Raw genomic sequence first — 27,634 nt, 5'->3', positions numbered from 1 at the left:
GCTCCATCCAGGCCTCTCTTTCCAGTTGTCCCTTCTCAACTTCCATATCTGAATCTTTTCCATCTACCTTCCATTATTGATAAATCCGAGGCGTCAATATCCAGGCTTCTTTTTTCCCTTCGCTGCCAACGCAATAGGTACTTTATTCCTTGTCGGTTTTTACTGTAACTTATTCTAATAATTTTAAAATTTCCGATGCTCGCTTAGGTCTCTCCTTGATTTTCAGACCCAGATGTCCAAAACTACCTTCCGACCTCCCCTGCCAGCTGTCTGATAGTTCCTCCGATACCGCGCCTCTCACTCTGTTGCCTGGTAACCATGTCGGAAACTGTTACATTCCCTCTCTTGGTCAGGAGCAGCACCCACCTCATCTCTCAGACTCGCGAGTGAGAAACTTGGTGTCATCCTTGAGTTCTGTCTTCAATCCTTTTAAAACGAACTTCTAAAAACAGTTCTATAACTGTCTCCTTTTATCTCCCACTGACACTTCCTAATTTAGGAGATCGTCACTGCTCACTGCGCACATAAAGCTTACGCTAGTCCCACGACTGGTTGCCCTTCCCTGACTTCCGCTTTATCTCCCACTTATCTATCCTCTATTCTCACTACTCAAAGGGTGGTCCAAGGACCGGCAACATTAGCATCGCCTGGAGACATATTAGAAATATAGCATCTTGGGACCTCACCCTAGACCGTGGAAATCAGAATCTGCATTTTAACAGGATTTCCAGGCGTATCGAAGGAATGTGAAAGTTTAAAGAGCACTACTCTATACTGCTGTCGGAGTGACCTTACTGAAACACACGTCCGCTCAGTGAAAAATCATCTGAGGCTTGGTATTTTCTATACAATAAATAAATCCAATCGCCCTAGCAAAACTGTAAGGCACTTCATAAATTAACTCTTAGATTTTTTTTTTCTTCTCATCTTTGCTAGTCCTCTTATTTTCCGCTCTGACGAGACACAACTGCTTATTGTTCCCGGATCGAAACGCTATTTCCTTCTCCCCAATCTTCGCATGTGTTCTTCTGCACAGATGCTCTTCCCCGCCCTGCTCTTTTTGCAAATACGCGCTTATCTTTAAAACCTCGCCTCGGATGTTAATTCTGGAAACCTGCCTGACGGTCTCAGGAAACGGTTGGTTATCCCCCTCTTTTTCGGTGCTACTTTTGTTCCTATTGCAATATGCCTATTATGCAAACACCTCGTATTGTAATTTTTAGATATTTAGTTTAGTTTTTTGTTTGTTTGTTTGTTTGTTTGTTTGTTTGTTTTTGCTGGTCTGTAAGTTCCTCGAGGGCACAGTCACCCCTGCGTCTTCAGCCTGAGGAACACTGTGTGTCCCAAAGACCTGTTTGTTGCATAAATGCCTGGCCTGAGGAAGTGAAGAAAGGCAGAGTAGGCCCATGGGGGATCTGATGAATTAGAGACAGAGACTGCTTATTTTGTTTCCAGCACCATTTTGCCCTCATGACTTAATATTATGCTGGATTGTCCGGGAGACAGAGTCCTTGTCCAGTAAATGCAAAAGGTTTCGTTTCGACAAAAGAGAAGCTTCAAGAAGGACACAGATTTGCGATTTTGTTATCTTCTCATTTCCGACTTCTTTCTGTCTTACTCCGTCTTTCCAGGGAAATAAGCTAGGTGAATGAGACCCCCTTGTTCTGCTCTCTTTCGACTCTTAGATGCTTCTAAGAATGGAAGGTGGGGACGGAGTGGATAAATGGCCAGGCCGAGAAAGCAAGAGTAACAGAGGGCAGGAGGTGGGAAAGAGGTGTTCAAATCCCTGTATTGCTTGTGTCTCCATGTGATAAAAGTGCCATAAAATCATGACAGCGTTGGTTAATATGTTCTAATAGCTCTGGTTAATGGGTAAAAGGTCTAAGTTCCCAGAGAACAGTGGCCATAAGTGGAACTTGGCCTTTGGGCATTAGGCAGAGTTGGTTAAAAAACAGATAAGATTTTCATTCAATAGGATCTGGACATCAGGAGAATTTAAGTCATAGATCTGATGAATATTTGGGAAGCTGAGAATATAGTTTGGGGACCATAAACCATTCACTGGTCTACCCAGAGAATGAAATTCACTTTTATCTGAGCTGAAAGCAGAAAGAGACCAGATCCTCTCTGAGATCAAGACTTGACCATAAATAGGTCAAACCTGAGGAATGCAGAATAGAGACTTAAGGATCTTTGAATTATATTTTTCCTCTAAGTGGGAAAAAACTAGATTGTTATTTAGTGTGTACTACCATAATAGCCTGGCCCTAAACCAGAAACTCAGATAACTTTATCCCTCTTTCAGTTTCATTTTATATAACCCGAATGTGTTTCTTTCATGATTGATGATTGACGAGTGCCATAAACCTTCTAGCCAGGGGTAAAGGCAAGGGAGCTGCTAGTCTATATCAAGGACAGATGAGGACAGGAGTTGGACAATGAGTCCTCTCCTCCACTCTGCCCCCGATTTTTGGTCATTAAATTGTCAGAATGGAACACTTCACTTTCTTAAACCAGCCTTCTAGTTCAGAATTTTCTCCCTTTGGCCATTTTAAGTCATTTTGCATGTAGAGACTCCCCATAGCATCCTTGGGAATACAAAGAGGGGAAGCACTGGTGGCTGTGATAGTGTCTGTGAGGAAATGTACCTGGTGGCACACTTGTCTCAGACCATCTATTAGAAGGAAAGATAGCAGAGCTCGCCTGCAGAGAGCTAGAAGCAGTGATGACTCCGGTATTACCATCCCGTAGTTGTATTATTGTTCAGCTTTGGAACACTAAAGGAAGCTGTGAATTGCTTTGCATGGAAGAAGGCAGGGAGGGGCACTTTAGTAAAATTTCTTTGCAACAGAGTGTTCTGAATGAAAGCTAGGAAAATAGCCTGTGTCTATCCCACCCCATCCCCACCCCATCCTTTCTGAATTCCTTGTTCTGAATTCCTTTGCTTTCCTTTCTATATAGTTTTATTTGATCTGTAATACGATGAAAGTAACATTTTATATTTTAATTGCTTTTAACTTCGCAAAGAGTATCATATGTCGTCTTAGGAGATGCATTCCATTTAATGTTAGTTTGCATAGGTTAAGATTCCCTAACACTGGGAGTTGCTAATAATAAGTTCTGAAACTTCAGAGGATCCCAGGCGCCTAGAGATCGGCTGGTGCACGAACGCCCCTCTCAGGCAAGCAGCAGGTGCGGGGTTCCCACCTGAGCAGGTGTTGTGCTAAACAGGATCATGAGTGGGCAGCAAGGCATGGAACCAAGGGACATTGGGAAAACTTTTTCTAGAGGGAGAAGATGGGGCCAAGACCCCGTGGTTCCGATAGATTGTCAACCCAAAGGGCCAGAGCTCAACCAGATCTCACAGGATGGAGAAAACGTAATCAGGACAGGGGCCTAGAGAAATTCCTTGGCGAGCTGGACTGTAGAGGTTTGTACTGTCTTACGCAAGGTCCGAAACCTTATCCGAAAGTGAGAAAGGAGCTTTTTAAAATGCTAATCTAGTTCGCTCCCCTGGTTCACGATACCCTGATACTTTTTCTGAGTTTGGGAGGCCCACTGCTGCCCTTGGTACAGGTATGTCCTAGACAGTCCCAGCTTGCTTCACGTTCAATTGGCGATATTCCTTTTCAGGGCCATGAAGACTATCTTCCCCAATAAAAGGAACTTCATCTTATCCCGTTCTACTTTTGCTGGATCTGGCAAATTCGCTGCTCATTGGTTGGGGGACAACGCGGCCAAGTGGGATGATCTCCAGTGGTCCATCCCCAGTATCCTCGAGTTCAACCTGTTTGGTATCCCCATGGTGAGTTTACGCTCAGCCAAGGAGCTTTAACCCTTTGTCCTTTGACATTCTTTCCACGATCAGCTTTTGAGGGGTCTGAAAACCAAGGAGCATATGTCTCACTGTGATATGTGTTGGAAAAATCCATTTCTACGTGTGGTGTGAGCTGCCTTCTGAAGACAGGATGATAACGCTTTGTCATTGGGTTGTCATCCATGGAATCTCTGAGGTCAGGAAGGAGATAAGATTTTACCATAAGTAAGACATATTAGAATCACAGAAAAATTCCATCAATGAAGCGTCAGTGAAGAGCGAAGTATGAAATTGGGAACTTCTTATTGAGCGTGATCCTTGATACAATAATCAGTCTTCCGCTCATCAATCTGTAATGCCCACTTGCTTCTTTCTCCCAGTTGGCCAGAGCTTGTCCTGAAAGCCTGGGACCTCTTTAGAGCGGTGGGACTAAGAGATGCTCCTTTCCCTTATCACATAGGTATACAGGCAGTGCTTTCTCCCCTCTCCCTGGCCACTATGCTTGTGTGTGTGCCCCTTCCTAGGTAGGTGCCAACATCTGTGGTTACATGGAGAACGTCACAGAGGAGCTGTGCAGAAGATGGATGCAGCTTGGAGCATTTTATCCACTCTCGAGGAATCACAATGGGCCTGGATTCAGGGTAAGGTCTCCACGAGAAGTGATGAGAACTCCTCGGATTGTGCAGTCTGCTTGTTCTTAAAGCGGGGCCAAAGAAAATCCTACAGGCTGGCCCTAAGTGCAGGAGCCCACAAATAAGTTTTGGGTGATAGGCCTGAAAAGTAGGATATTGGGGTGAGGGTGTGTGGAAAAGGGTATATCTAGATAGATATAAATATAGATTATAGATATAGATGATATAGGTATAGACATAGATGATATAGATAGATATAGATATAGATATAGATATAGATATAGACATAGATATAGACATAGATATAAAGGTTTGATCGTTGGAAACTCAGCAGCAGAGATGAGAAGGGGGGTTGGTTTCGTGGTGCTGCTCTCACTTGTCACCACCTCACATAGATGGGACAATCGGAGTCTACTGATATTTTACTTGAACGCAAGGGAAACGACTCCTCATTGGCAGGGACAGGATCTGAAATTCGTTTCACCTTGTTACAACGTTCTGTCTTCCTATGAGTGGTTTGGGAGACGCCTCCCCGCTACTGCTCATGACGTATCCTGTCTTTCTCCTCTTCTATCCAAAATCATATTTTTTCATGGGCAGGTATATAAAATGGGTTGAAAGTCCCTCCCAAGGAGATCTTTAGTGATGGCGGGGTGGAGTAAGGTGGCGTACCCTTTCTTCTGATGAAGTGATCTGCAACTGAATTGTTTCAAATCGAGTGGTTTAGCTCTTTGTAGCTCATCAGAGTAACTAACTGATAACCATTTTGGCTCCAGTAGTTGACTTGGCCCAATGTCTCTAACTTGGGAAAGATTCATAGTCAAATATTCAATGTATTTTCTCCCCGGGCTGCCCCAGCCATTAGTGGTCCAGAGAGAGATGGGCTCTCTGAGGGAAATATTTAGTAACTGCTTACATTGTAGGACCAGGATCCCGCCGCCTTCGGTGAAGACTCCCTGCTGTTGAATTCCTCCAGACATTATCTGAACATCCGCTACACCCTGCTGCCCTATCTCTACACCCTCTTCTACCGAGCTCACAGCCTTGGGGAGACTGTGGCGAGGCCCCTGGTCCATGAGTGAGTGTCCTGACCTGCAAAGACTCCCTTTCAGATCGAAATTGTGCTTCCCATGTTGGCATTGGCAAGGTCTGTTTCCTTGTTGGCGCGGAATGCGCTGCTGTCCTGTATCGGCAGCTTCACCCGCCTCTCTGTTTTCCAGGTTCTACCAGGACCCGGCGACGTGGGAGGTGCACGAGCAGTTCTTATGGGGGCCTGGACTCCTCATCACACCTGTTTTATACGAAGTGTGTTTATAATCGGAACTGCGGGGGCGGGGCGGGATATCATACTTGTTCTCGTGGCTCTATAGCTGAGTCAGCTGGGCCTGAGTCTCTTTGGTTGCATTTAAGTATAAACATGAATACAAATGAGGGAGAGATCATGAAAGCTCGGAAATTAGACAAATAGTAATTCTTGGTCCCACTGCCTCCCCGAGCCAAACAGATTCCATTTGCAAGATTATGTTAAAGCCTTCGTCCTCAAGCCTCTGGACACTGAGAGGGCTTTGCATGCCTCGGGCTGGCCATCTGTCTGGGTTTCCCTTTCACCAGAGGCGATGTGCTCCAGGGGTTAGGAAGAGAGAAGAGGGAGGGAGAGGAGCTGGGAGGAGGAGAGGATGCTGGGTGAGCGGAGGCTATAACCGTGGAGTCCTTGCACGAAGGACCACATGTACCTCCCTAAGTGTGGTTCGGGGCAGGGGTGAGTCGTGGGGAGATAGAGGGGATGAGGGAGGGATCAGAATTACGGTTATTCGTTTATAAACATGAAAATTCTCCAATGTACCCACATCGAAAGCCCATCTCGTGGCAAGTCATGCTGACCGGCAAGTGGTCCCGCTGGAAGGCTCTCCTGGGGGCCTGCTGTGTCGGTCTCGTCCACCTACCAGATTACACAGGCGGCTCGGTGAATGAACGCTCTCTGCTTCTCTTAGAAAGTTCAGGAGCCTCGAAGCAAAACAAACTTAATTTCTAGGTACAGCTCCGCTTTGGGGAAACTGCCCGACCTTTCTGAGCACCTGTATTTTTATTCGGAGAAGGGGCAGACCCCAGCTATCTCTCAGGGTTGGTCAGACGAGCCCATGAACCACATGGGGAGTGGTTGTGTGAATTGTCGAGGGACTTGCTAACGTTGTTCGTTGTTATCGTTTTTTTTTCCCAGGGCGTGGACCAAGTAAAAGCATACATACCAGATGCCATCTGGTACGACTACGAGACAGTAAGTAAGGCAGCCCCCTGGGCCCACAGACCCACCTGCAGCAGAGGGGGCAGCTCTCAGGTGGCAGTGCTGGGGGCCTAGGGTCGCATATGATAAGAGGCTTTACATTTAGTTGATTGTGAGTGTTTTTCTGTGAAGAGGCCTTTCCAAAATGTGCAATGAAATAATTTGAATAACTGGCATAGGTTTATGGGACCTTTCATTATGTCGCCCTGGCTGGACTTAGGTTGTGAAAACCGAGAGAATCAGAGCCCAGCGTGGCATTAACACAGAGAGTGCAGGCTGGAGGCACAGCTCCGCTCTCTACCACCCGTGAGCCTCGGGCGAGGCTCTTCATTTTGGGGTCTCTGTTTTCCTCTTCCTTAAAAGGAGGCGGCTGAGCTAGCAGATCTCCAAGACCCCACCTTGCCCCAAGAGCCCATTATCTGATCCGTTTCCCTTTGCTGGCTAGGGGGTGGCCATCCAGTGGCGGAAGCAGTTGGTGGAGATGCTGCTGCCCGCCGATAGGATCGGACTTCACCTTCGAGGGGGCTACATATTTCCCACCCAGCAGCCAAACACCACCACGGAGGCAAGGTGAGCGCTCTGCTCTTCTCAGGTGTGACTTTTCTCCTGTTCCTAGGGGCAGGGCACTGTGGGAGAGGCTAAGATGGGGACTTAACATGGATAAACCAAGGGATGGCAGCTCCAGGCAGGAATCTTCCTCCCCTCCTTTCAAGGGTGGCCCAACATGGGCGTCTTCATTTAGCAGGGGGTAAATGTAGCCTCGGTTCCTTAATATTTTCATATTCTTTCACTTCTGGATTGAATCAGATTCTGAGAATAGTCAAAATAATCATTCATGAGGATTTCCTTATGGTCAGAAATGGTTCTTAAGTAGGTTTTCTTAAGCATGAGAGAATGCGAGTTAAATAGGAGATGACAGTATCACATGAAAGTCAACAGAGCTTCGAGACCAAGAGCCAGAAAGTTTAGGTTCAAGCCCCAGCTCTATGACATACCAGATGTGTTACCCTGGCAACTCATTCTCTGTTTCTGCTTATCATTTGTAAACCAGGGATGATGATAGTTTGGCTTGTTCAGAGCTATTATGAGGCTCGAATGAAATAATGTAAATGATTTAATGTGTATAGGATACTTACAAGAGTGCCTGGCACACGGTAAGCACCCCAAAGTGCCAATCGTCACTATTGTCATGAACCCGGTTTCCAGCAGGAGCCATTGCTTTCGACTCTTCTTCTCATGCTCATTCCCTACTAACCTCCGCAGTCTACCCACACCTACGTTCCACATCTCCATACAAGGTCAATATCTACTCAGTTTCTGGGATAGGCTCCGGGATTATCTATCCGTGGGGCACGAAGGGGGCTGGTTTAACATAGTTCTACCTCTTCTTCATGCTCCGAAGCTGAGAATTGCTCTTTTACAGTCGGAAGAACTCCCTGGGACTCATCATTGCCTTGGACTATAAGAGAGAAGCAAAGGGAGAACTGTACTGGGATGATGGCGTGTCTCCAGGTACCTCCTCACGGTGGTTCCATCGCTGCGGTGCTCAGCGCACTTAGTCGCTGCAGGCCGGCACTCAGCCATTAGCGTCGATGCTTATTCGGAAGTTTGGCTGGCCAAGCACGATGCATTAAAATCGACTTCAAATGAGCAACTTGTATGTTATTGACTAGGTTACTTAGTCTCGCCTCTGGGTATCATTATTGATAACCAAGGAATACATTTCGCTAGCAGATTCGTAAAACCACTGCTTGGTTGCTATTGAGGAGGAAGTATCTAATTCACACAGTGTGATTTGCCACTGTAGGACTTCCACGTTAAGTACCTCACATAAGCTTATGTGATTATATAAAAATCCTGCCCTTCGCAGAACTGGCATTTATTATTATTGATCAGCTGTTCCTTGTTGCACTGTATCCGGGGGCTAAAGATGAATAAGACAGAGGCATTGACTTTGAGGACCTCCTGGCCCAGCAGGGTAGATACCTGGTGCACGTGGGTAACTATACGGCGAGTCAAAATGTTTTAAATGCCAGAAAAATAGTAACTTGAAGTGCCACGGGGTCCAGAGGAGAGAGCAGTTTCTGTGGGTTTAAAGCGTCCAGGAAACTTTCGTGGAGGTTGGACAAAAACGGGTATGATGTGGGTAGGCAGAGCCAGATGGCAGAGGTAGAGTGTGACCGCACGGCCTCGGCACCCTATGTGACAAGTTCTCCTCGATCTTTCTCTTTCAGATGCTGTCGATGAAAAGAATTATATTCTGTATGATTTTTCTGTCACCTCTGTAAGTACCGTTTTTGAGGAACACGCAGTGTACGTTCTTCGCTGTGACTACGGTTTGCCGTAGAAGCCTAGTCCTGTGGAACAGGGCCAGTGCCTGACTCCCATGGTCCTGGAAAAAATTAAAGTTAAGCTGAAGTTTATCATCTGTGTTAGATATATATAAGCCTATAAACGTTTAGTATGAGTTCAAGGAAGAACTTGCTTTTTTTCTGAAAAAAAAAAAAAATCATTGACTCTGAGTTTTATATGGTGAGTCCTAACCTCCAAGAAGTGGGTACAAGTGTGTGTGGAGGGGGTGTGGGGTGCAGGTGTGGGTGATAAGTGCTGCAGTACTTTTTTTGAGGTTCTTTGCTAACAGACTTCCTTTCCAGCTCCCAAAACTTGACCTTGGGCACAGGTATGAAGTGACAGTTTTGACAGGTCGGAAGGTAATAAGATTACTTGCCTTCTCTCTCTCTCTCTCTCTCTCTCTCTCCTCTCTCTCTCTCTCTCTCTCTCTCTCTCTTCCCAAGGGACTAAGAAAGCAGCAGCAGCTAAAGAGGACAGGAGCATTGCAGTCTCGGTTCTTAGGTCTGATTGTGCTCTGGGATAGAGATTTGCTTTGTAACTCGATCCTTGCTTCTCCTTCTTAAAATTTCTGTTATTGTTTTTTTTTTTCTTTCAATTATACTTTTTATTTCGAGATCATTATAGAGCCCCGTGTAGTTGTAAGAAATAATACAGAGAGATCCTTTTACTCTTCACCCAGTTTCCCCTAATGATAACATCTTATAAAACTATGGTGCAATTTTACAGCAAGGATATTGATACTGATGCGATTTCAACATTGGACATTTTCATCACTACAAGAACCCCTCAGGTTCCCTTTTATACCAGCTGCACCTGCTTGCCTCCCCGCCATCCTCCTTTCTTAGCCCCTGGCAACCCCTGATCTGGTCGCCAGTTCCGTGCTTTTGTCCTGTCAAGAATGTTACGTACATGGAATCACACAGCCCGTAGCCTTAGGGACTGGCTTTTTTTCCGCACAATGCTCTCCTTTCTTTAGTCTTCAGCTCCTCTTGCTTTGTCATGGCTCAACTTTGTCTCTCTCGAACTGTGGTTCCCTGAGTAAATTAGCTCATTTCTCTGGCCTTTAGTCTCTTGATCTGGAGAACGGGGTTTATTATAGCTTCAATCTCATAGTTTGCTGTGAGGATTGAGTGAGATAATACACGTAAAATGCTTAGTATAGTGCCTGGGACATAGTAAGCATTTATGCATTTTCGCTCTTATCACCATTATCATTAAAATAAAAAGAAAAAAATTATTCAGGCTGTATTTTGTGTGTGTGTGTGTGTGTGTGTGTCTATGCATTTGTATGCCAACGGATCTCTTGTGCGTTTGTGTCTTTTTGTTTGCAAGTATCATCTTATCCACTTGAAAATTCCATGATCTCAGGAACATATTTTTTGAGTAAATAGAATCAATATATAACCAGTGAAGCAAAGCAAGCACAAAATATTACTGAAAGATTTAGGACTGTGCAGAGTCTGGGTTAACAAATTCCATTTCGAACCCCAGAGATAAAGGACATCTGTGGATCTCAGAGAGAAAGATGTGGAGTGGTATTTGGGCACAGTTAGAGTGTGACGTACTTGGTCTCTAAACTGACTTTTTTTTTTTTCAGAACCTTCTACAGGCGAAGATTACAAATAATAATTACAAGGACCCTGATAACCTCATGTTCACAGACATCATAATCTTGGGAATGGACAAGCAGCCTACTAATCTTACTGTCTCAGTTGATAATATTTTCACCTCCATATCAAATGTTGACTACAGCGCTTCGACGAAGGTGGGAAATTGTTCCATCCTGCTGTCATGCAGGGCCCTCGCCGAGAGCCCTGGCCTGAGATTCTGGCCGCTAGCTCGTCCTTGCTCTTCTGAGTTTGGACAGTCACAGAGGCGACTGGCATGCTGGGAAATCTACTGTATCGCAGGAAGGATGCAGAAGAAGCGTGAATGTGTAACATGGACCCCAGCCCTTTGTTCCATGCGGACTCTGAAGAGGACAGTTCTTTCAGGGGGACCCTGCAGGAAGGCAGATCTTCTCGGGGCACATTTAAAACTAGACATGCTGATCCCAGATGTGATATAGCAATACGTTATTCGAACTGTATTATTCGATACATTGGCCTAGTTCCGGAGAGTATTTACACCTTTACCCTCTCATTTAAGTTCAAGACTCTCTTTGGGACACAGCTGGTATATTGCCTTAGCGGTTTAAGCTATTTTTGTATCAATATAGAAAGGGAGAGTTAAATAAAACACAAGGCGTCATCGATTTTGTTCTTATTAAATGATTCCCTTGTGTGATAACCTCGGGCAAGAGATTCCAGTTGTTCAATGAACATTCCAAGTGCTGGGAAATTTACTGTTTCTTAGGGCGGCCCCCTGCCATTTTGCCAACACATATAGCAAAAGAGAGGGGCTTGGATTCTAGAGTTAGGCAGAATGGGATTCCAGTCCTGGCTCTGCCATCCATTAGCTGTGAGATCTCGGACAAAGCAGTAAACCTCTGTGAACCTCAGTTTTCTATTTAGTAAAGCAGAGACAGCCATGTTTTCGCAGCATAGTGCAGCTTTACGGGATTAACAGAGATAATGCACATAAAGTGGTTATCATAGTGCCTGGCCCATGTCCATGCTCAATAAAGTTTAGCTGTTGTTCTTACTCTCATCCTTATTAAAATGTGTGAGCATCACTCTCAGAAGGTAGTCGTCTGATAGTGACAGTCCTGCACGTGATCTATCCTTAACATGATCACAGCCCTTCCCATTCAGTATTCCGCAGTCACACCACGAGGCAGGAAAGGTCAGGGACAAGCCAAGTGCATTTTCCTGGCAGGGAGGTCAAAAGCCCCAGAGGAAAACCAATAACATTCCAACTATCCAATGGCAAAGTGGTATTGGATGAAGGGCCGGCGCCCCCAGTCCTAACTTCCAGACCCCCAGAGAAAGATGTCACTTGAGTGTCTCAACCTCTCCTCGTTTGTCACCATGACCTCCTTCCTTTTTCCTCAGGTGTTGAAAATCACTGATCTCAAGGGACTGGTACTAGGACAAGAATTCTCCATTAAGTGGAATCTTCCCGTCAGTGACCTGGAGAAGTTCAACTGCTACCCTGAGGAGCCCACCGCCTCCGAGGAGAGCTGCAGGCAGCGAGGGTGCCTGTGGGAGGTAAGGCTGGGGAGCAGACTGCCACACGAGCGGGAAGTTCTAAAAACTGTCCCGTGAACAATTAGGCACCTAGGAAACACTTTCCGAAAGTTGCCAGGTCGAACAGGAATCATTCTTTAGGACAAAAACGATCCTGTGCCAAGACATGTGGGATTTTGTCAGCTCTGAGGGAGAAGTGATCAGTGTTTTCCTCGGATATCCCGAATCAGAAGAATCTCGTTGCTGCTCTGGCTCTTTCCTCCCACCACATTATTTGAAACCCCGCTTTTATTTTTAACATAGCGATAATACGTTGTGCATGGAGTATTTTAAGTGATCTTTTCCACCTATTTGAGAGTCCAAGCAGGATGATTCAAAAAATAGAAAGCCAGAGAAAATAAGTGATATCCTCCAGGTCACAGTGGAATCAATAAGGACACTGGGAGCAGAACCCTGCCCTAGGGTTCCGGTCTCCAGATCAGGCTTCCAGCTGACCCTTTACGACTCAACTGTTACAGGAGGCCATTGTGTGTGTGTGTGTGTGTGTGTGTATGTGCGTGCATACACACACCCATGTGGCACGTGTGTGTGTGTTAAATGAATGTATTCATTTTCTAGGGCTGCTGTAATAAAGTACCACAAACTGGGTGACTGAAAACAACAGAAATGTATTATCTCAGTGTTCTAGAGCTAGAAGTTCAAGATCAAGGTGTCGGCAGGGTTGGTCCCTTCGGAGGTTGTGAGGGAGAATCCGCTTCATGTCGCTCTCCTAGCTTCTGATGTTTTGCTGGCCATCTTTGGTGCTTTTTGGTTTACAAAAACATCACCCCGGTCTCCGCCTTCATCTTCACATGGTGTTCTTTCCCCGGGTGCCTGCCTGTCCCCATGTCCAAATTTCCTTTTTAATAAGGACACCAGTCATATTGGATTAGATCCACCCAAATGACCTCATTGAACTAGATCATCTGCAAAGACCCTATATCCACATAAGGTCACATCCACAGGAACCGGGGATGAGGACCTTACATCTTTTGAGGGGGAATATAATCCAACTCGTAATAACGGACATGGTGGCAGAGACTTAATCTATGCTGACCAACTTCTTTGGTAATTTGAACCTTGGAGTGTGGTGTTAGAAACTGACCAAGAATCACCACCCTGCCCTCCCCCTTGTTCCAGCAAACAGCCGTTCCTGGCGTGCCCACCTGTTTCTATGACACCATCCCTAATTATGCAGCCAGTAACATCCAGTATTTGCCCGCCGGCATCACTGTGGACCTTACCCTGCTGACCGCCCCCGGGTCAGCGCAAGAGGCAGCACCGCCACCACCAACATGGGACACGCGATCCTCCCCCTCATCGGCCACGGCTGTCTCTGACCCTCTCTCTGCAAAGATCAGCCTCCTTAACCTCACAGTGATCTACCACACCGAAAACATGCTACAGTTCAAGGTGAGCCCCATGTTGCTAGTTCTGGCCCTCAGCGTGGAGGCCTTTACCTTACAGCGCCAGATGGACGGAAGTCACTGAAATGTCTTAGTACTGTTGCCCCGTCTTATGGATGAGGGTGCTGAGGCCCAGAGGGGTAAAGGCCAGACAGCTGGGAGACAGTAGAGCTGGGATGCGACCTGAAATCCACCTAGTTGCGAACTTCCTGTCCCGACGTACTCTTACGTCATTAACATTCTCAAAGAATCATCCCTTAGCCCTAAGGAAAAAATGTCTGCTCTGTGGTAAACTCACATGAGCTGTATTAACTCACTTCCAACATTAGAGTTATTTCTCTAGCCGTGGTTCTTCGACTTTAGCATGAGTCAAAATTACCTGAAGACCTTATCAAAACTCAGGTGGCTGGGCCTCACCCTTGGGGTCTCCAGCCCAAGACTTTGCATTTCTAACAAGTTCCGGAAGATGCTGATGATGCAGGTTAAGAGGCCACCCTCACTCTGCTTGAATAGAAATACAACGTGAGCCACATATGTTTTCTAATAACCCATATTTTTAAGTGTTATTTGAAAAAAATCAAAAATTGATTTTAATAGCATTTTATTTAACCAATGTGCTGAAATATTATCATTTCACCATATGATCCAAATACAATTATTGTGATACTGTAGGATCTTTTAATTATACCAAGTTTGCAAAATCTGGCGTGAATTTTGCCCTTACAGTTCACACAAACACATTTCATGGGCTTCATGTCCACATGTGACTGGTGGACAGCACCTTGGACAGCTCAGCTCTAGACATTTTAATGTCAGATGAATCCCCTTAGGAGTCTTGTGAAAATGAAGATTCCCATTCAGAAGGTCTGGGGTGGGGCCTGAGATTCTGCATTCCTAACAGACTCCCAGGTAATACAGCTGCTTTTGGTCTGAGAAACGCAATTTTGAGAAGCAAGGCTTTTGACATAACTTGTCCCAAGTGTAACCTGCGGGCGAATATTATAAGAGAAAGGACGCTTGCTCACAATGGCAGCTCTCCCTGACCCTGGCATAACACTTTGCCTTTCTCCCGCATGGCAATCCTGTTAGGTAGGCAGGAACGAGGAGCCGATACGGAAGAGTAATCTGAGGAATGGAAAAGCTGAGCAACATCTGGAAGCTCAACCATAACAAGATCTCAGTCCATATGAAAACGAATTTCTCTAGTTTCTAACACACAGATGCTCACACATCATCTTACACAGTTTGTGTACTCTTAATTCACACATTCTTCAAAGGAAGTGCCCTCCTGGCTTCACATGGGTATTACGGAGGCATGTTTGCAGTTCAGGGTTTGTGTCAGGCACAGAAGGCGGGTAAGCCTCACATCTATTTGCTTTGGGATATTTGATGCCTCCTGATCTGATTCGAACTGTCCAGAAAACATGGGAACTGAATTATATGAGCTGGCATGGGGAGTTTCAGGTTTGAGATTCCATCAGAAACTCTCCTTCTCTCTCCTTGTCAGATCTCCGATCCCACTAAGAAGAGGTATGAAGTCCCAGTGCCTCTGAACACCCCTTCCTCTCCTGTCGGCGCCTCTGAAAACTGCCTGTATGATGTGAGGATTCAGACCAATCCTTTTGGGATCCAGATTCGACGAAAAAACTCCAGCACTGTGATGTAAGCCCTATTTATTTGGTTTTAAACAGAGTGGCTCTAGACTCAATTACAGTGGTTCTAATTAATGCAAGTGAAATATTAGCCTTAGAGACTCTCTGTGTGTGTATGTGCGTGTGTGTGCATGTGCGTGTGTGTGTGTGTGTTTAACAGAGAGGATATCTGTTTCTTACTTCAATAGAGATTTCATTTTCTGTTAGTCATGAACTCAACAAGAATGATTAATCAAAGGTTTAAAAACACGAAGTGTTGCCTGATTTCAGAAAAAGGAACATTTTTTATTTATTTCTACTCATCGTTCTTGTTAAGTAGAACAGAAAACTCTATTTAATAAGATAACCTAAGATAGAAACTAGTGTTATATATGCCTCATTAACAAACAGTAACAGAAGAGTCAGGAGAGGGACACAGGTAGCTAAGATGAGTGACATGGTGTCTTATAGTCTTTGCTTCTGTTGACACTGTAGACGTAAAGCTTTCACAACATTAAGCATGAAAGGAGCTGTCATCTCTCACCCCTGTCCCTCTGCTCAGTGGGATGAACTGCAGGTCTGGATTGTGCCTGGGGCTGAAGTTCCCCATCCTGACAGAGACTGTCATCTGTACGTGCACGTGCAGACAATCTTCAATTCTCTTTGACTGCGTCTCTGACTTTCCGTTGAATTCTTTGATAGGAAGTTCTTTGGCCAATCCAGAAAAGTCACTCTAAGAGTTGTACACTTTTCCGTTGGAAAACTTGCTTAGAACTTATTCATTTACTCATATATTTATCCAAGCGATTAGGCCAGACATTGAGAACTAGAAATATAGAGACGAGTGAGATTCTCAAGGAGACTATAACCCAGAAAAGGAGTTCTCAGCCTTGCAAACTACAGAATAAAAATGCAAACACAGAATCTGGGTAGTGAGTCATGGCCATTCCTAGGACCTGGGTCATCTCATAGTGTTTGAACCTGGATCCAGGCGTGCAGCAATTCAGGAGGCTTCTGAATCAGTCAGGTGTCCTAACTGGATTCCCTGTGTGCTCCGGCCTGTGAGCAGCTTGTCATGAATATGTGCCTTTATGTTGCAGATGGGACTCTCAGCTCCCCGGCTTCACCTTCGACGACATGTTCCTTTCTGTTTCTACTCGCCTCCCCTCTCAGAACGTCTATGGCTTTGGGGAAACTGAGCACACGACTTTCAGAAGAAACATTAGCTGGAGCACATGGGGAATGTTTGCTCGAGACGAGCCCCCAGTGGTAAGCACAGAAGACTAAGATTATCAACTGGTTTCTCTCTATGTAAATTTATGTTAATCCATATGTCCATATATGATCCCTATTCCTCAGCTTCGCCTTATATTGACAAATTCTATTCTCAGATGAAATAGGCCATATGGTCTACCCTCTGTCCCTAAAAGACATGATAGATAGATAGATAGATAGATAGATAGATAGATAGATAGATAGATAGATAACCTTTTAGTCTTTTAGAATATATATACACTTATTATGCACACACATATGCATATTCCCTGTGGACTAACAATTTTATTTCAATAACTTTTGTTTAATATACTCTATGTGTCAGACACACATAGAATAAGACACTGTCTTTATTCTCCAGAGGATTATAGACCAGTGCGAGAGAGAGAGAGAGAGAGAGAGAGAGAGAGAGAGAGAGCGCGCATGTGCGAGCGAGATATGGAAATAATGATAACAGCGTAATCAGCACTGTAATAGAGTTAGGTAATAATAAACAAGGATGACACTCAGCTTTTTGCTTGGGGTGGAAGGCGGGGTCAAGGAAGGCCTTACAAAGGACATGGCATTGCGCTGAACCTTCAGCGTTGAGTAGGAGTTGGCTGGTTTGGTTATGAGGTAGAAAGAAGTTCTTGGCTTTTGTCTTTTTGCTTACCCACCCGCCCCCATGACTGCCCCAGTACGAGAAGAATTCCTACGGTGTCCACCCCTACTACATGGCACTGGAGGAGGATGGCAGTGCCCACGGAGTGCTCCTGCTGAACAGCAATGCCATGGGTAAGACAGAGGCACCTCCCCCAAGGACCACCATAAACAGCTGTGACAACTTTATGGAAATCTGGAATATCAATAGAAATAGGGAAATTGAAGGACAAGGGAAATAGAACAAATAAACTGACCATTCATTCATTCATTTATTCACGATTTACTAAGAACTCTAGGCCAGGTATTAGGAGTAAAATTTTGAGTAAACAAGGTCCCTACTTTTGTATGACTTATTTAACTGTGACATTTTAACTACCGTTCACAGAGTGACATAAGACATTGAGACTGAGATTATGTTTGGGGTACCTGAAAGTCCATTCTGGTTCTACTGCATGAGAGAAGACATTTTATAGGAGGAGAGCACTAAAGAAAAGGAGTGAAAATAGCAAATTTTAGGGCGGATTCCCTATCTGGGTAATACACAGTTCCAAAGATGCTCAGTCTTCATTTTTTTTTTTCCTTTTAAACAGATGTGACATTCCAGCCCACTCCTGCCCTGACATACCGCACCACAGGAGGGATTTTGGACTTTTACGTAGTTTTGGGGCCAACCCCCGAGCTGGTAACTCAGCAGTACACTGAGGTTAGAAGTCCTTCTAGTCACTTACTGTCCAACCATCTTGCACTTACTGGGTGTTACCACAATCTGGGCACCAAGAAAGGCCAATTATTTTCTTATGGCCCTTGAGTGTCCCTACTACATTATTGCTGTCTTTTCTAAAAGTCAGGTTTTAGTGTTAAGGGGCTATAAAGGCATATTAATAGCCCATGTGTCTCTTAATTATTTGCCAAATAGCCTTTCTGACACTCTCTAATGGGTAATAACCACTGAGTTCTCAGGTTTCCTAGAGTGGAGACTCTAGAATACAGAGGACTTTCTATCTTTCTGCATCCCCACGGTCGTTCCACATTTATTCAACTTCTTTATTTTTCTTGAGCGAGTCCTCTTAGATCAGACGGTACTCAATAGATGAGCCCAAGTTGCTTCAACCATAAGCCAACACTCTTTTCTTCCCTAAGAAATCTACTTGGATCCATTTTTCTTTGTTATTCCAGTTGATCGGTCGGCCAGCAATGATTCCGTACTGGGCCTTGGGATTCCAGATGAGTCGCTATGGATATCAGAGTGATACCGAAATCTCCAGTTTATACAATGCGATGACAGCAGCCCAGATTCCCTACGTATGAAACCCTCCCTCCACTCGTGCTTTAGTTATGGGGATTTGTGTGTAATTATAAATTGAAAATGTCTTCATAGAAATCACTGATGACTACTTCAGTACAGAGAAAATGTAGCTGTGGAGCTAGTCCTGCTTTTTAAATGTATTGCGTGCTACTCTTTTAAATCAAGGGTACAAAACCGAAGGGCGTCAATCCAGAAATGAGTGGAGGGTAATGTTACTCACTGCCTCTTGCCAAGAATATCCTGTGCTACAGTAGCCATGGCTGGGCTTAAACCATGACTTTGGGGACTTCCAAGTGAGAACCATGTCAAGATTATGACAATTTTCGGAGATTATATTCTGACTGTCCTTGGAAAGGATGGATATAAAGTGACAGTATAAAAGAAAATAGTTAAAATCAAGCCTTCACTTTCTGTTAAACACAAATACGCATATATGCACATCCTACAATGACAACCTAGCCCCTAGAGAAGGCTCTACGAGTGCAGTCAATTTCTGTCAGCAAGCAGAATTTCACAAATAGCATGCTCTTTCTCCTCTTATAATGATCAAATTTTCATTACTCATTTTCTCTTTATACTTTTAATTCACCTCCTGAGTTTGTGGAGGACAATCACTGATCAGAAGATGAGGATTAAATAAAGTGTTATGATGTTCTCATCAAAGATAATTTGAAACATTCATCCAGGCTTAATTTTTTTCTGTTTATATACTACTATACTTACTAAACGTAAATTAGAAAAGATAGGAAAACTGAAAGATGGAAAAAAATCCACAGATCTACCTCACCAAGGCAATCAATATTAATAATATGTTGGTTCATTTTTTTCCTAAGCTTTGGCTAATGCATATGCCTCTACTCTCTCAAGTTTTACCTAGAGTCTTAAGGCAATTCAGGTAATTGTCACCTTTAGGCTAAAAAGAAGCATCTCTTTTTTTTAAACCAAATATTAACCACTTTAGCCATCATTCAGCAATCTTTGACTGAGTGCATTTCATGTGCAGAAATCTGAGTTGGTATCATATAGAGAAAAGAGAAGACAAAGTTCTCAACTCAAGGACCACCCAGACAAATTGGGATGGTGGAAAGAGTATATACATTTTAGAATGCTATAAAATAATGTAGTTCTAAATGCGGATAAATTCAGTCAGGTTGACTAGAGAAAAAAGGGAAAACAGATACAATCTTTTCTGTTTCTCAGGGGAGCCCTACTTTCTACCCTTGAATATTTAGCATTTTTTTTTGATAGGTTCATTGAGTTCAAGATTTGAAAAGTAGATAAGATTTGAATTGAGGGAAGGAAAGAGGAGAGAGTTCCAGTTGGAGGAACAGAAGGAGAAGGAATGGGGACAGGTGATCTGTATGCAGGAATCAGCAGAAATGAAAAGTCCGTGTAGGGGAGTAATGGGATAAATTCTGAGGGACCTGGGCTGGGGTCGGCAAGTGTCAGGACCTGGAGCCTGGCAGAGCAGTCTGTGTGCCCTGAGGGGAACTGCCGGACGTCCCAAACACCTTGCTGCTCCTTCCTGTAGGATGTTCAGCATGTGGACATAGATTACATGGACCGGAAGCTGGACTTCACCCTCAGCACCAGCTTTCAAAACCTCAGTCTCCTGATTGAGCAAATGAAGCAAAATGGCATGAGATTTATCCTCATTCTGGTAGGTATTTAGAAAGATTAGATCCCATTTCTTGTTTCTATGTTCATTTTTTAAAAATAATACCATCGATAGAAACTAGATGAAGAGTACGTGAGAACTCTCTGCACATCTGTGCAACTGCTTATGCATCTATAATTATTATTTTTTAAGTTTTAAAAATCAAACAAAGGAGGAAAGAACAAATGAGAAAAATGGCTTTTATTTTATTTTTTTATTACGTTTATTGGGGTAACGTTGGTTAATACAATTATATAATTTTCAGGTGTACGTTATAATTTGACATCTATATATTCTATTGTGTGATTACCACCCAAAGTCCAGTTTATTTGATCCCCTTGAAAAATAGCTTTTAAAAGATGATACTTTGCAATATTTATTGGTCCTGAGTGTCACTGAGTTGTAATTTATTATTACTGTTCTCTTGGTAGAGTTAGAAGAACTGTGAGCTAAAACACTGAATGTAGAAAAAAAAAGTCTAGCTTCCAAAAGTTAGGGTATTATTTGCTGACTTTTGTTTGTTCACTCATTCATTCATTCATTCATTCATTGTTTATTAAGCACTAGGTCTTTGAAAATCACTGTTCTAAAAGCTATGTCTATAATCTAAATTAATGAATAAGACAATGTCCTTTTTCTTATAGGGATTATATTCTATTGGAGGAATACAGCCAATAAATAAACAATTAAAAATATAATTTTGGATGGTGAAGATTTACATGACAGTTATGAAATGGGATAGATAAGGGATGGGGTGAATGGGAAAGCCACTTGAGATGGATAAATTGGGCCACAGAATAGAAGAAAAAAGTTTCATGTTCTTGAGGAATATTGCTGTTACACCTTGGAAACAATAAATTGGCTTTCTCCACATGAGGGTAATGTCTTGTTAACCTAGTTTATCTCCAGGAATTGTTATCAAACATTAGCCAGCATTTTTTTTTTCTCAAGAATTTTATAGAGAAGCATCAGTATATTCTTTTACTTCTCAACTACCCAGTAGACATAAGGCAAATGATCCATAGGTTGTATTTTTGTTTGTTTGTTTGTTTGTTTGTATTGAAGTTCACTATTTCTTCTGCACTGTGAATTGTTAAAATTTTGGAGAGGATTTTTCTTAGAAATGGTTTTCTCATGTTTTCTGCTTTAAACCCTTTTATTTCAGGATCCGGCCATTTCTGGCAATGAGACCCAGTATCTCCCATTCACCAGAGGGCAGGAAAACAATGTATTCATCACATGGCCCGATGGTGATATTGTCTGGGGAAAGGTAAAGATTGGGAGGAGGTGTCTGTAATTAATCAGCACCATGATGTCTTGATTGAAAGAGACTCTTAAAAAATCTTGACAAAATGATTTGGGTAATTTATAAATTATGATGAGTAGAAATCTATCTGTAACTGATTAGCTCAGTAAACAGTTAATAAGACCAAGGTCACAGATCTTATCCTCTAAAATATCAGTGACCTTTGTTTTATTGCCTGGAAATATTTTGATGTCCCATCCCTTATGTGGACCAGCCAGTCATTTGACACACATAAATAATCCGTTTAGGAATGGCTCCGAAGTCTGTGTCTCCCAGGCACCCACACTCAACACCTGTACTCATCTTTGGCCTATGATGCTTCGTCAGCCTCCACGTCTAAATAAATCACTAAATCCTATAGATGGCCCTCCTTCTCTTATCTCCTTTAATTCCTTTTTGGATCCCCAGCCTTCATCCTTATTGTTTGATTTAGAGCCACAGGATTTTAGGTGAACTTCCTGACTCCAGATGACAGAAGCTCTTAGCCAGGATTCAAACTCTGTCTGTAATTATATCATGCTACTTCCTCTTGCTGTGGGTACATGCTATGTTCGCTGTGCCTTTGAATGTTACTTTCTCAGCTTGCCCAAATAACATCTGCAGTTCAAGACCAACTCAAACATTTCCTCTTATGAAGCTTTCAGTGACTAATTTAACTCTCCCTTTTCTATACCATTGCCCTCTGAGAGTTTAGCATACAACTTAGCACTTACGTTTCATCTTCGAACTCAGAAAACAAGGGCTGTTTCTTACTTAAATCTCAGTGGATACAGATTGTAGAAGAGTGCCTGGCATATAGTAAGTGCTCAATAGGTGTTTCCTGATTGAATGAATTAATAAATAGAGTTAGTGTTCTTTTAATTATAGATGAAATCGGTTGATACTATGTACTTTTTAATGCTACATATACTTGGGGCTCCCGAGAAGTCACAACACTGCTTAAAAGTATTGAGGCTAATGGAAATCAACCTCATTTCTCTAGTGTCACACTTCATGTTTGTTATTCATAAAGGGAATTTTGTTATTGGTCTGTGACAGGCATAACAGAGAGCTGAGCAATCATTTGAAAGGTGATTGTTCGGAGGATATATTTAAAATGGATTCTGTTGGTCATTAAGTTTAAAAATGAAATTCTGATAACTTACAGAATGAGTCAAAAGACCCAGCCTATTTTCACCTAACAGAATTTCATATATTTAGACTTTACAACTCAATTAATGGCAAAGATCTACAAGAATTTTATTGGAGAGGTCTATCCTTAGATTCTAACATGTGAAACATCTCTTCGTCTGTATTAATACCTTTGAAAAGCTTTCATTTTTCTTGTTTTTCTCTAGGTGTGGCCAGATCTGCCCAATGTGAATGTGGATGGATCCCTTGACCAAGAAACTCAGATTAAGGTATAGTCAGTCACACATAGATTTTGGTCTACCTTGACCTAAATATCTGGATACTTATGAGTTTTATCCTGATTTTTTGTTAAGTACTTCTAAGTTGAGTATGCTTGTCAACTGGTCATTTCTTGGCAGAGAAAGATTCTCAAATGCAAAATTCAACAAGCAGCTAAATCGAAATGTGTAGAAGGAAATCATGAATGGGATACCTTCACAAGTGTGCCTTCAATGAGTTGTATTTTGTTTGAATCTAATATTGCTTGAAAAATAATGAACCAAAGTCTAGAATATTTTCCCTGGGGAGGTTATGAACAGACTGGGTTTTTAGTGAATTGTCTTCATACAAAAGAAAATATAAGCTAGTTAAAAGGATAATGTCTTCGATCTCAGGACTTGATGCCACGTCAGCCTGGGCATCTCGCTTCCCACCCACCATGCAGCTTACTTTTCCCTGGACGATGGGCCTCCTTCAATTGGCCAGAGTGATTAAAGCATTTGTATCTCTAAAGTTTGATAGTTTAGACACTGACAGTTAATTTTCCATTTCATATGATTAAATGTCCAGTCATAAAATGAATCCCATGTGTAAAAGGGACTTAAGACAATCTAACGTCCTAGGGAAATAAAGAATGAAATCAGCCTTCCCTGATCCCTTAGTGTCCACCGTAAACTGTGCAGCAGCAGCAGCAGCAGCAGACCTGGGTCAGGGTGCATATAGAGAGGGGCAGTGCCTTGCACAAGCACCTGCTCACATCCCCTCCTGGTCCCCACACGCCCCTCCTGGATGGGCTGGGACCCAGTGTGAGCGTCTGTGTTGCTCTTACAGCTGTACAGAGCCCACGTTGCCTTTCCTGACTTTTTACGAAACAGCACGGCTGCATGGTGGAAGAAGGAAATAGAAGAGCTCTACTCAAACCCCCGAGAGTCGGAGAAGAGCTTGAAGTTTGACGGACTGTGGATTGTAAGTGCATCCTGGGTGGCTTTCAAGCAGGCCATGCAGAGGCGAGCAAAGCCGGGAGTTAGGGCTGGAGGGATGAAGGAGAGGGGTGCTGTTACAGAACTGAGGTGCTAGGACCACCCGGAGCCCAGAAGTAAGTGCAGGTCTGCCTGGGGCCATATGGCCTGGTGGAAGATGGAGACTGTGGAGGAGACGTGCCATCGCTGGGGACAATGCCGGAGAAAGAGATGGCAAATACTCTGGCTTCTCTTACTGCCCACCCTCCTCCAGTCTTATGCCAGTGCCCCTCATTGGCCAAACCTGGCCAGAAGCCAACACTAAGGAGTCCGGGGAGCCCACTCTGTGGCCCAGGGCAAGGTCTGAATCCCAAAGGAAACATGTTTCCCATATGCTGGTGGGGATGCCGCTGAGGGAATGGCTTCAAAAGCCTGTTCAGGTGTCCGTTACACACGTCGGTAGGGCTTAGGAGCAGGGCTTCCTGAGATGTCTCTGGGACGTGTGTCCAGAGCTCTTCTATGTGTGTTTTTCTAGGGATGGGAACAAATCAATGTCCCAGTTTCGTTCCCTACTGCCCAGTGGCCCGGAGTCCTGAGCATACTCTGGGCCAGCTCTGAAGGGCTCCTCAGGTCCGAGCCAGGCTGAAAGAAGCCATATTTCACCCAGACACAAACCCCTAAGCCTACTGGCAGCATGGGCTTCCCCAGTCACTCACCTTCAGGATGGATAGGCACAGAGCAGACACGTGAAAGGGCACAGATGAACCCAAACAGGCAAAACATGCACTGAAGAGACGTGGGTAGTGCTGAGGGATAGATACTGATACCTTTGGGGGTCTTGTTCCATTGGAGGGAAAGCTGAAGCTGCAAACTCGAAATAGTCGATAATGTCCAAGATACTTACCCTTGCCTTTTAGTATGTCCTGCTTATTATTGTCCAATACACGAAAATTTAACTTTTCCATTGATAAAGTAGGCAGTGACCCTTCACCTCAGGAATTGCTGTTTCTTGCACTCAAGTAGTAAACCCCTGTAAGTATCGATTTCCAGATCTGTTTCTGAGTTGCCAGTGGCTTTTCGGGACTGCATCCATCGCAGGAAGAAAGACATTCCCCCTCGTGTTTGGACTACACTGATGTCCGAATTAGTCCAGCTACAGAGCGAAGAAAGAGGAGGGGGAGCTCATAGCAACCACTGACCTCAGATAAAAAGTGAGCAGAGAAAATGAGATAGGGTTGGAGGACTCGGATCAAGAGGAGATTTCCTTAGGTCGTAGATCCAGCATCATCTCAATACTTCTGTCCCCACGAAACAATCCTCGCAAGTTGAACAATGCCAAGAAAGCTAGGAGTTTGGTGCTCTTCTTGAACCAACATGAATTCTTAGAGTCCATTTGAGTCAATGCCCGAGATTCAACAGTCAGTGAAGCCACCAGCTGATGCGAGGACTTAAATAAGATACGTTCATCTCTGTGAGGTCGGTGACCTCTGTAGCAAAGGCCATACTACCACTGACATCACAAAATCTTTTTTACTCATTTCAGGATATGAACGAGCCATCAAACTTTGTGAATGGATCTGTCGTGGGCTGCAGTGATGAAATTCTTAATAATCCACCCTACATGCCATGTATGTAAACTGATTCCTTCATCAAATTATTTCCCTGCTCAAAAACCTTGAAAGTTTTCCCCTTATTGTCAGAGGGAAGTCTCATTTTGAAGAGAGAACACTCTTAAATGTGATACAAAATCCCTAAAAGAGTAAGTGCAAATAAATGACTAATCGAGCATAGAAAGAATGACTCGATGTGGGTGACAGGAACCAGGAAATGCATGGTACGTTCGATTACATTGTCAACTATGAGCCGATTGCTAAGACTTTAAATAACACCCTGCATGCCACCCCCCCACACACACTCACACACATAAACACACACTCTTTTGATTAGAGAATAGAAACCTACCCTGCACTCTTCCTGCTCGTGTTCACAGATACTTCATGCACTTGATGAAGGACACACCCTGGTTGACCTATAGTACAAACAGAAATAGAGACTCAAAGTCCTCTCAGAATGGTGAACTCTCTCACCTTACAGAAACCCAGGGGTGGAAGTGACTTACCTTCCTGAAAGCACTATGCCAGCAGTTTGTGGAGGGAATCCGGAATCCAAGTTTCTTGATGTGTAGGTCATCGCTGTGCTTCCTATTGCTCTTCCCTCCCTCCCTCCCTTCCTTCCTTCCTTCCCTTTTCCCTCTTTTCTTCTCTTCCTCCTTCCTTTCTTATTTTTCTCCTTCTTCCCTTAAGTTAATATTCGTGTATCAGGCAAGTACTAACAAATCAGGATGCTTTAGCAACATTAATATGTTGTTGTTGATTGAAACAAGCCTTATTCCCTTGAGAACATTACCATCTAGTGGAAGACACAGTCATACCAATGAAGGAGCTTATGATGCTGCTAAATGTTTGAGTGGAGCAAAAAAGAAGGGCGCCTTTCCCAGCTCTACACGCTGTCCTTGCCATTAGTTACAAGGTCACAGCACATTGATTCTGTAGGCAAAAACATTCTTGGAACTGGAGCTGTTACTGGTAGCAAAGTCGTTGATTGAAAGAGAAATGCCAAGCCGATGGGCATTTCCAGTGAATGTGCAGATCAGGTTGATCAGGAAATAACTCAGCATTTCCTCCCAGATCTGGAGTCCAGGGACAAGGGTCTGAGCAGCAAGACCCTGTGCATGGAGAGCGAGCAGATCCTGGCGGACGGCTCCCGGGTGCGGCATTACGACGTGCACAGCCTGTACGGGTGGTCCCAGACGCGGCCCACCTACGAGTGAGTGTGCTTTTGTCACTGGCAGCAAAGATCATTTTCCACGTTGTTACTTTTATATATATTGTTCTTGTATCTACATGGTGCACACTGAACAGATGAACATCAAAATAGCAAGTATGGTTTACCAAGCAACCATACAACCTCCAAGTCATATTAACCAAGTAGGTTGCTAAATTCCCTGAGTTAAAGTGAGCAGGTACTAATTATAACTACAGGGGCAACCAGGCTTCCACACATAATATATCAAATCAGCATATCATACACCTTACATTTGCACAAGGTTATATGTCAAATATACTTAAATAAAAAAATAAGGTGAGCAGTTAGGTTGTGTTTAGCATATTCATGGAGTTGATAGAAATAACAACAATCAAATTTTAGAGCATTTTTGTTGTCACGAAAGGAAACCCTGGTCCCATTAGCAGTCATTCCCTGCCCTTGTGCCCGCCTCCCGAGCCCCAGCAGCCACTTTTTGTCCATGTGGATTGCATAATTGGGACACTCATGGAAATGGACTCATACAGTATGTGGTCGTTATGTTCTTTATGGTCTTTATGATTGTTTTGGCTATGCTGAGTCCCTTGTATTTGAATTTTAGAATTAGCTTGTCAGTTTCTGCAAAACAGGACCAAGGGTTTTGACAGGGATTGCCCTGGCTCTGGAAGGCAGTTCGGGGAGTACTGCCATCTTTTTTTAATTTAATTTAATTAAAATTTTTTTTTTTAGCCAAAGCAACCCTTGGTTGACCTCACAGATTACAAGGACCTTGTCAGTTTACAATTCCTTATTTTTTATTTTTCATGCCTACAGCACCTGGTTTTCCTAAGTAGTCTCCCATCCAAGTACTAACCAGGCCCGACCCCACTTAGCTTCTGAGATCAGACAGGATCGGGCTAGTTCAGGGTGGCATGGCTATAGATGGCCATCTTAACAATACTAAGTCTTCTGATCCTTGAGCATGGGACGTCTTTTCATTTCTTTAGATCCC

At 43.7% G+C, this 27,634-nt stretch overlaps 1 protein-coding gene and 1 pseudogene across 1 annotated transcript in view; one reads left to right on the top strand and one right to left on the bottom strand.

The window, feature by feature from the left end:
• MGAM2 (maltase-glucoamylase 2 (putative)) overlaps nt 1–27,634 on the top strand; it is a 72,028-nt gene that overhangs the window by 28,322 nt on the left and 16,072 nt on the right. Inside the window, exons 16-37 of the mRNA XM_039860601.1 lie at nt 3,634–3,805; nt 4,342–4,458; nt 5,373–5,527; nt 5,670–5,754; nt 6,668–6,724; nt 7,176–7,300; nt 8,154–8,242; nt 8,965–9,014; nt 10,680–10,847; nt 12,076–12,231; nt 13,390–13,662; nt 15,163–15,317; nt 16,387–16,555; nt 17,239–17,335; nt 17,794–17,906; nt 18,380–18,505; nt 20,041–20,169; nt 21,332–21,436; nt 22,810–22,872; nt 23,693–23,827; nt 25,364–25,448; nt 26,508–26,646. Coding sequence (XP_039716535.1) covers nt 3,634–3,805; nt 4,342–4,458; nt 5,373–5,527; nt 5,670–5,754; nt 6,668–6,724; nt 7,176–7,300; nt 8,154–8,242; nt 8,965–9,014; nt 10,680–10,847; nt 12,076–12,231; nt 13,390–13,662; nt 15,163–15,317; nt 16,387–16,555; nt 17,239–17,335; nt 17,794–17,906; nt 18,380–18,505; nt 20,041–20,169; nt 21,332–21,436; nt 22,810–22,872; nt 23,693–23,827; nt 25,364–25,448; nt 26,508–26,646 — 2,763 coding nt within the window. The remainder of the gene's footprint in view (nt 1–3,633; nt 3,806–4,341; nt 4,459–5,372; nt 5,528–5,669; nt 5,755–6,667; nt 6,725–7,175; nt 7,301–8,153; nt 8,243–8,964; nt 9,015–10,679; nt 10,848–12,075; nt 12,232–13,389; nt 13,663–15,162; nt 15,318–16,386; nt 16,556–17,238; nt 17,336–17,793; nt 17,907–18,379; nt 18,506–20,040; nt 20,170–21,331; nt 21,437–22,809; nt 22,873–23,692; nt 23,828–25,363; nt 25,449–26,507; nt 26,647–27,634) is intronic.
• Nucleotides 27,448–27,566, bottom strand: LOC120601313 (uncharacterized; annotated as a pseudogene).

The sequence above is a fragment of the Pteropus medius genome, unplaced genomic scaffold (genome assembly GCF_902729225.1).
Source record: "Pteropus medius unplaced genomic scaffold, Ma_sr-lr_union100, whole genome shotgun sequence".
NCBI lineage: Eukaryota > Metazoa > Chordata > Mammalia > Chiroptera > Pteropodidae > Pteropus > Pteropus medius.
The sequence above is the reverse complement of the archived record's forward strand: the minus strand, read 5'-3'. Positions and strand labels throughout refer to the sequence as shown.